This window comes from Eurytemora carolleeae, unplaced genomic scaffold (genome assembly GCF_000591075.1).
Source record: "Eurytemora carolleeae unplaced genomic scaffold, Eaff_2.0 scaffold494, whole genome shotgun sequence".
NCBI lineage: Eukaryota > Metazoa > Arthropoda > Copepoda > Calanoida > Temoridae > Eurytemora > Eurytemora carolleeae.
In genome coordinates, this window is record NW_019396387.1 from 169,733 (window position 1) to 179,515 (window position 9,783).

The 9,783-nt window shown below is 31.2% G+C and overlaps 1 protein-coding gene across 2 annotated transcripts; it reads right to left on the reverse strand.

Annotated features, from left to right (window-relative positions):
• Positions 1-7,920, reverse strand: LOC111702228 (transport and Golgi organization protein 2 homolog). 2 transcript variants are annotated; one of them, XR_002765381.1, is made up of 12 exons: positions 7,851-7,920; positions 6,787-6,879; positions 6,108-6,165; positions 5,564-5,635; positions 4,622-4,700; positions 3,892-3,969; positions 3,246-3,295; positions 2,691-2,734; positions 1,823-1,916; positions 1,546-1,607; positions 437-789; positions 1-271 (listed from the first exon to the last, which is right to left on the reverse strand). XR_002765381.1 is itself a non-coding variant. In XM_023473846.1 (11 exons), the coding sequence occupies exons 1-11, from the start codon at positions 7,872-7,874 to the stop codon at positions 724-726; spliced, it is 720 nt and encodes a 239-aa protein (XP_023329614.1). In that variant the 5' UTR covers positions 7,875-7,920; the 3' UTR covers positions 1-723. The 2 variants fall into 2 exon arrangements, 1 of the variants encoding a protein (XP_023329614.1); XM_023473846.1 differs by having other exon boundaries at positions 1-789.
• Positions 7,921-9,783: the final 1,863 nt, after the last annotated feature.

A 9,783-nucleotide genomic window follows, 5' to 3' on the forward strand; every position in this document is an offset into this window, starting at 1 on the left:
TTTTAAAATATTAAATATTTTTTTATTAAACATTACACGTTATTTATTCAAAATTATGATAAAAAATCAGTCTATCAAGGGTCACATAGATAAGAGAAAGTATCAGTCTTTTTTTTGTATGTAACCCTCTTCAATATTTTCTCACCAAATATTTATCGATTTTGCATTTTAGACGCATAATAAATGTTATGGCGTGGTTTATGGTTTGTTCCCTCTACAGTATACGAATAAACAAGCTTTAGTGTTTGAAGAAAATACGACTACCGCGCGCCTTTGTTCCAATCAGAGATATTGGAGGGTTAAATCGTCGGACGTTTTTTAAACTTCTGAAAAGAATGATAATTAATTATTAACGAAAGTTACTAATTCTTTGTGAAAATATTCTTTGTTTAACTTTTGAAAATGGATGGATTCACAATGCTTTTAAGTTATTTACACTCCGATGGGGAACAAAGGACTGGAGCCTAAAATTATTTGGTTTGGACTTTAGTGTCTCCGAGAGGGGTTCTAAGTTAAAGACGACTTTACATACATGTATCATAGTTAATGGTTGACACAATTATGTCTAAGCTATTTTAGTAATGAATATCAACGGTTTCAATTTTATGCTGTGAACTCAGATATATAACCAAAAATCAAGTCTTACATTTTACATTGTTGTTTTGTTTACAGATTAAAATCTTTTAAAATGGTATTTACAATATTTTTAATTGATTTGATGAATCAAGTCTGTTTGACATTAAATTTTTCTTCTGTTTGTCTCCAAGAGTCTCCTTCTTTTGTGATCTCCTAAAAAAATTGATTGAACGCCGTGGTGCCTAGGATTAATACCATATTTTAACAAGGATCCAGGTCCTGGATCCTGCCTTTAACAGAAATATCATATTATCCAGATTCGGATTCTGAATTAAAACTTGATTGACCATTCTAAGATCTTTACCAAATAAATAATCTTTTACTTGTCGATACCATTTTGTTTTGTATAATTTAATATTTTGCTACTTAGATCCGGATATTATTACTGAAACAAAACCAATCGAGCCAAAATGGTGCAGATCCAGATCCGGATCCAAAGCACTTGACTTATCCCGTTAAATAAAAGTGAATATCACTTTAGATTAAAATCATATTAACAAAAATGTTTTTAATTTCTAGTTTATATTTATGTAACAAAATAAACTTTCTTTTTGACCTTCTATTATTTAGTAAAGGTAAATGCTTAAACAATGGTCTCAAACATGTACAATGTGTTTGTTGAACTATTTTAAAGATTATTCCCACTACACTTTATTTTGGGGACCACTGTAAATAATTAGTTTATTGTAGAAACAGGATACTATGAAACTTCTCCACACCCCTGATATAAACTCAATCTGAAGTTATATTGAATTAACTAACCAAAATCTGAATCAAGGTTATAATTCAAGGAAAGTTAATTGCAGTTGCGTATACTCTGCGTACATATTGAAACCAGTTCTATTTAATATATTTACTTCAAAATTCCCCCCCCCCCAAAAAAAATCCTCAGTTGTGCCTGGTACCCACCTTGTAATGTAGATTCCACTGATTGTCCACTAATATCATACTGTGTGTTCGGGTTCCGTATCCTTTAAATACAAGATAAAAGGAACTGCGGTATGTTTTCTTTTATTTGGATCTCCATTGACAAAACGGGAGAATAGGACTAAAATATTCTTAAAGGTGGTCGGTTTAAAAAAAATAGGATAGATCAGAATTTAGTAAAAAAAGGGATTTAGCAAGAAAAAACCCTAAAATTTTATGTAAATCCTCAATCCATCATTTAAATAAGGGAAAACATCACCATTTTGTTTAATATCCACGAATATACTGCTAAGTTGAGGTCCCAAATGTTGAAAAGGACCAGGGTTTCCTCGGACCACAGACTGCTCAATAATCTAAAAATACATAAGAAAATTAAGTCCCAAATGTTGAAAAGGACCAGGGTTTCCTCGGACCACAGACTGCTCAATAATCTAAAAATACGTAAAAAAATTAAGTCCCAACTTTTGGGAAGGACCGTGGTTTCCTCGGACCACAGACTGCTCAATAATCTAAAAATACGCAAAAAATTTAGTTCTCTAATCTCTAATGTTAGGAAGGACCATGGTTTCAACGGACCACAGACTGCTCTATAATCTATATATTAAGCAGAAGTCCCTGGATTGCTCAAAAATCTCTCTCTCTATTTATCAATATAGTAAATGAGGGAGGTCCCGAGGGGATCCCGAGGTCCACGGACTGCTCTATAATCTATAAAGATTTTAAAGTCCAAATGTTTAAAGGACCACGGGTTTCGAGGACCACGAACTGCTTAAAAATCTATAAAAACGTAAACACAGTTGTCCAAAATATTGAAAAGAACAGCCCAAAAACTGCTCTGATCTGTGAGCACAAAAAGAAAGAATTAAAGTCTCTAATTTTGAAAAAGAAGGACGAAGAGTTCCAATTATAAAGTTTAAAGATAATGTTTATAAATGTAATGATAGATAGAAAATTGCTGTTTAAAAATTTCTCTATTTAACTACCTGAAACTGGATTGAATGGAATAAGAACAAGAAAAGCACAACTATTTTCATCTTATCAAAAGTTGATTTTCACAGGAGTAGATTTCCATTTATTAAAAAACTTTGTCTATGGAAAAAAATAACGTTTTCAAAGTTTCATTTCACCTGCGGATCAGGCCAGTTTTCTTCTGTATTCTTCAGTAAACATTCTGTCCAGAATAATAAATTATTTTACAATAGTCAAGACAATATGTACTTTGCAACCAGATGGTGTAAACATTTGAAATTTTAAACTTGGATTAACAGAATGCATAGTTTAAATTATCTAAAGTCCACGTCTTTGGTTTGCAAATATATAGAGACTAGCCTTAGAGGGCGCTTCGCGCCCATCTTCTAAATTAATTGTGAACACCTTCCCTGGAGTCCCTAGATGTCCCACAAAAAATTTGGGTCCGATCGGTTCAGCCGTTTTGACGTTTATTGGATACAAACAAACAAACAAACAAACAGACAAACAGACAGACAGACAAGCCAAATTTATATATAGATTAGAAAATCAGAGCTTGTGGAAAAGACTAATTTGCTGGAAAAAGTCAAAAATTTATTCATATAACAAAATAAGTTAAAATTATACTATGCATGATTAGAAAAAATCAAATAAAAGTCGTTCCGAAAGACAATAAATTTACGAAAAAAAAAAATTATTTTTCTAATATTTTCCTAGTTGAATAAACAGGTCATCTTCACTTCTTATTGAACTAACTAGTTCTCTACAAAGTTATTTTTGATCTCATCAGATGAAAATACAAGATTGGAATACAAGATGAAGATCAGGAAAAGGGAAAGAGAAAGATGAGAAAGAGAAGGATGAGAAAGAGAAGGATGAGAAAGAGAAAGATGAGAAAGAATATAGCAGAACGGGGATAAGAGGAGTATGAAAATAATGAGAAGATAAGGTGAGAAGAGTGTTGTAAAGGTGATGATAAAAAATGACAAGAAAGAGAGAAAAGTAGGACAATAAGGAGAGAAAGATCAGAATAAGAGGAGATGGTTCAGGATGAGCGGTGAAGAATCAGGATGTGAGAAGAAGGATCAGGATGTGAGAAGAAGGATCATGATGATAGGAGAAGGATCAGGATGAGTAAAGGATCAAAATAAGAGAAGCAGTATCCGGATAAGAGGAGAAGGATCAGAATGAGAGAAGCAGTATCCGGATAAGAGGAGAAGAATCAGGATGAGAGAAGCAGTATCCGGATGAGAAGGGAGGAATGGGGATGAAAATGAGAATGAAAAGGATGTGGAATGACAATGTAAATTTGAAAATAGGGATATAGCTTAAAATTTTAAAAGAGAAGAAAAATAATCCCTAAGTTTTGTTTCTCCCTTCTCAGCTTTAATATATTGTCTATGCTGAGGATGGTTGGATACTCCGAACGTCCCAAACCTTAAAAACAAATTCAATACTTTTTCACCATCTTCTCCTTCCTTACTGCTCCTCTTTAAAGGGACTATTAGAAAATTTTAAGTGACCCTACATTATAAGCTGGCAATACCCGATTCACAAATGGTACCCTTGAAAACTTTATCTGATCAATAATGTGGAAGATATTGTCGTTTATCTAGCTTTAAACGTGTTTGATTCTGATAACTCGTTTATAATTTCCTTCATTAGAAATGAGCAAGTCATTTTTATAGAGAAAAGATCGATTTTCAAAATTATAAATATTGATACCTAATTGATACTTGATCAGTCAAAATTTTTAATGGTACCGTTGTGAATCGGAAAATACCATGTTTTCATGGAGGTTCACTTAAAATCAAATTCAAAATTTATTCTAAAATGTTTTTAACAATATTTTGTTGGAATATATTTATTTTAATCCAATTCAAAATCCAAGTTTTAAAACAAAACTTGTCTTGGCCAACATAACAATAACAATAACAATAACAATAACAATAACAATAACAATAACAATAACAATAACAATAACAATAACAATAACAATAACAATAACAATAGTAATAATAATAATAATAATTATCACTGCCAATCCTTCAATCCGCTAAAAAAATATATTTATTGATTAAACCCCTACTTTGCATGAACTGGACCGAAATCATCTGAGTGATCCGCTAAACCACGTCCCAGTCTCCAAACAGTGTAGCCATCTTCCCCTAAACATGTCATTAATGTAAAAAAATGTTTTTGTTATTTTTTTGTACAAAATTCTATTTTATATGTACTGTTACATCTACAATCCACTATGCATGATATTAAGAATAGAGAAATATCATTATTAATGATGAAATTCGGAGATGAAATGTGTTTGATGGACTTAAAAGGAATTTTGATTCGATAAGATCAGACAAAACTTAAGCATAACAGAAAAATATGATAGAATTTAGAGAATTTAATAAAACTTTCAGAATATAAAAGCAGAATGATAGGAATAGTTGAGAACACATCAAGCTATTATCATGAGTTAGAAAATAATTGATAAATATATGAAAAAAAAACTTTTTACAATTTGAAGAAAGATATTTGATTTTTGAGGACAAGAACTGTGGCAGGGTGTCTGCAGATGTGTGAGCACCCTGTTTAATTGCTTCGACTGTCATCTATTTTATTTTATACAAAAATTATAAACGTAAAAAAATTATTAAATTACAAAATATTTAACAGTTTATATACCCGTTAACTGTTAAAATTGATTAATTCACAATCGTGAACTTTAACTTTGTACACAGACAGATGTATGTATTTCATAAATAAAATTTTGCGTTAGCAAAGTTACATAAAAAAATGAACAAAACGAGTAGTATTTGTTTTAATTTTTGAATAAAGTTAAAACTGGAGGAAATAATTACACGTCTATTAAACTTATTTTATTTCGTTTATTTTTCTTGACTGTCCACAACGAATGAGACTTCAAAGATCGTTATTAAAGTCACATCGTAGTTTTAGGATTCAACTTTTTGTTATTTATTAGTTACGGGCTCAGTTTCTCAATACACACAGAAATGTTAATATAACTCACCAGGTTCAAATAGGATTAAATTGAAAGGGTTGTAAACAGATAATTCTTCCTTGATATTCGTCAAATATTCTTCTGAAACAAAATGTTATTATTATGATTACAATTACGATTTTGGTAAATATGAAAGGGATTTTCTATAAAAATGGAGATGAAAAGACGATAGTGAAAGATCGTATTTTCTTTCTCTCATCAAAATTAATTAAGGTTTATATTATAATCATTACATGTTAAATTGATAATAATACACGCACCTCTGTGCTTTTAGTAAAAGTAAATTCAACGTATTTGAAGCATAAAGTCTGACCGCGTCAACCTTGTTGCACCGGCTATTCCTGTCCATAGAGCTAGGTACAGTACAAACTGGGAAACGGAAAGGCTGACGCGGCTTGGAAATTTAATGTACTACAGCTGCCGGTGAATAAATCAAATTTTAGTCAAGCATTGATCGATGCGAAAATCTACATACAGTAAATGGGGAATCAAAAGTGGGTTAGATCATGTGCTTTCTTGTTTTTCTAATTAAAATTCGATAAGTAAAGTTTACCTGGGGAAAAATTTCCTTTAAGAAAATCTACAACTAAATTCCCTCTCCCTTTAGCTTTCTACTTAAACAATTCAATTCAACTTAGATGAAAAATTTAGAATTTGATACCTTTAATCCCGATCGCTTAATCTGAATATCCAATATGGACACTTTTAATTTCCTTCTTAATCCACTCTTTTTCTTTCTTTTTTCTCTCCCTGAGAGTTTCCGACCAATGAGAGGCCACTAACTAAATTGCGCGCAAAATTTCAACATACTCGGCTTCTCTGATTGGCTGTTCTTGTTGAGTTAAATACACTTTTGTCAATGCAAACTTAAGAATAAATTAATCTTGAAATTAACAAAAAGAGAAGATCAAGCATTGATCTCGATATCCACAATTCTAAAGTTTTCATTTAAAAACCGGAACAAAGACCTTTGCTCTATTGCCATTTACTCTATGGCTCAGTTAGGCCTTCTGAGCTGGAAAATATAGTTTGCCCGGCGCGCGCTAGTTAGATAATAATATATTGAGAAAATGAAGTGTTTCATAGAGCAAATTGCAAAAGAGTAATTGGTCATATGAAATATTAAGCAATGATCAAATGTAGAATAAGATATGTCTTATGTGCCTTCAAACCTATATAAAATGAAATAAAATGTAATCATTGAACCCATTTTTTGTTATTGATTGTTTTTCCTGGTTTATTATTCCTCCGGTATAAATATTGGTCAGTAGAGCAACCTGACCCTGCTTATTACAGGCTAGCCAGGTTCCACCTTCTCGTCCTTCCTAAACGGAAATTAAGGCGTAATTTTTTGTGACAATTGTGCAACGTTTAAAAGTTGCACAATTTAAAATAACTATAAAAAACGAGTTTCTGTTCTTAGAATTTAAAAATTACATCCAGTTGCTAAAATATGCTTAAACATTGCCAAATAGTTCAACCTTTTTCTTTGTTTAGCAGAGCCGTACCACTGTGTATACCAATCTTTTTAGCAAGGTCAATATGCACTCAGACCTAACTTGGCACGCCTTATCTACGTATATTGGCGTACCCTTAAATTTTGCTATATTGCAATATTCTTGTACTCTGTATCAAACCAATAATATTGAATAAACCGATGAGTTAAACTTTAGGTATTTATTTATATTGTCAGAGCAATTTCCAGTTAGATTAATTTAAAGACTTAGGCTTAAAGTTTTATAAAAGCAATCATACAAGAAATAGAGACTTTTAGTGGAGAGTGTGTCCGATTGAGAGCAGTACCCTTTAAGTCTGTTTCGGAAAGAAATTATCATTTTTTCTTCCTGAAAATTTATTATTTTTAATTGAGGTCTCTCTATCAAGTTTCTTAGTAGGTTTTAAGAATTCATTAAATCAAATAATTATAAATAACCCCCCCCCTCCTTAAATGGAGGGTTCACTTAGAACAACATTTACAGACCATTTTATATGGTCTTAAGCTTGGTTAAGTTTGTGCTCAGGACTCCTAGCAGGGTTTAAAAGAATATATGATCAATGTCATGATAAAGATAGAGATACATTAATAAAAAGATCATATTTGAATTTTTCAGAATATTTTGTACGTAAAATTAAACCGAGGACATCACTGATAATCTTTTTTATTGGAAGTTAATGGTCTTTGCTTTCTTCCTTTCAGGTCTATTTTGTTCAAATATAATCCTGTGAAATACATTTTATTGTATCATACAAAAGTTTGAGAAATTGTTACAAAAATAAATTAAAATAAATATTACACCTGGCAGTCCCAACCACCAAACATGTCTCCGCTCCACTCGGCAGAACTCGTCGGACGATTAAAAAATTCGTCTCTAAATAAGATTTGATTATTTGCAGTGGGCGAGGCATTTCTAACTTGCCATGTTTTTTTTTTTTTTACTATAATAACAATTCGATGGCAATATTATATTGAGATTTCGGAAAGTAACTTTTTGATCTAAACTGTTAAATATTTTATGTTTTATATCTTTTGTGCTCAGGTATTTTAGAACAGGATCTGTTAACTTATTACTAGCAAGGTTATAATGCAAGGAAAGTTAATTGCAGTCGCGTATACTCTGCGTACATGTTGAAACCAGTTCTCTCTGGGTGGAATTTGTAAACAAGAATAGATGCATCAATGTTCGTTTGGTATCCGAGGAGGTTAAAAGCATTAAATTTTGATAATTTTGATAATTCACATAATACTTTCCTATGACCAGAATATTTCATTGATTTTTTATGTGAAAGATGGATCCCATGTCAGGCTCCGACATCCGACAGTACAAAAGGATGTGTACACCTCTGAAATAACTTTCCTTGCATTATAACCTTGATTACTAGTATCAATGTAGAGTAAAATTAAAGGGTCAAATAAGGCAGTTCATTTTTTACCAGATTTAACTTCAATATATCTTTTGCAAGAAGAAAAAGAAAACAAGTTTTGAACTTAAATTTTCTTTGACCTCGCCAGTGACCAAATTTTCATTTTGATACAGCGCACTAAAGAACACGTCTAAGTAGTCTATAAGTAAATTTTTAACTTTCTTTCATCTGTAAATACTCATTCTGAAAAAAAACCCTCTGAGCTGGGAACTTTAGAACGGGATATGCTTTATCCCGATCGGTTAATTGATCTGTAGATTAATAACAAGAGGAGAACAGGCATTATTTAATCTGGAGATTAAGAAAAAGAGGAGATCAAGCATTAATCCCGATATCCACTATTCTAAAGTTTCCAGCTCTGTTCTCCCAGCCATGGAATAAATTTTAAAAATATTTTTATCTCTGTTTATCTTAAAATAAAAATTTTCCTTTATAAAACACTGTAAAATGTATACCTTTGATATTTCAAATTTACATTAAATGATCTAACAGAATACATAGTTTAAAATATCTTGGGTCTAAGACCCTGTGTTGCAAGGATATTGGGATTAGAAAATCAGAGTTTGTGACAAAGACTCAATTCCTTTTAACACGTACTAAATACTTATGGACTTTACATAATAAGAATTCCAGGAGGTCAATCCGATTCCTAAAACAGTCGATCTCTTTTAATTCCGTCAGTGGGATATAACTGGAGGGTGCTCACTACTAATTTAATATTGGTCAGAATTAGTTATCTTATCTTCTTATCTTGAGAATTAGAAACCAACATTCTTATCTGAAATCAAGACAAGGAAACGTTTATTAATCTTGAATATATATATTTTTCATTTATAAGATTAACATGTTTCTATGGCATAAACTATCAAAAATCTGTTGGATTTTTAGACTAAAAAATTGATATCCCAAGATTATACTTTTTGTAACTCTACAATATGTACATTGTACAGTGTATACCAAAGTGACTTTTGTTGTAAATTCAAGTGACCCTCCATTTAAAAAGAGAGAAATGTCCTATTAAAATATCCTTATAACCCTATTCTGATCAGTAATGTGAAAATATCATCTTTTATCTAGCTTGAAATGTCTTTATTTCCGGCCACAATAAAAAATAATCAATTTTTGAATTAAAATTTTAAATATATATCTCGTACATTGATTTTTTATTCGCCACAACGTTTAAGTGGAGCTTTGTTACAAATTGTTTAATGAGAGTCAGTTGAAAATACGTGTTCAGTCTCTTTAAAAGAGAAAATAAATAAATGTAAAATCTAAATGTATACTTTGCATGTCTGTCTGGGTGTTTG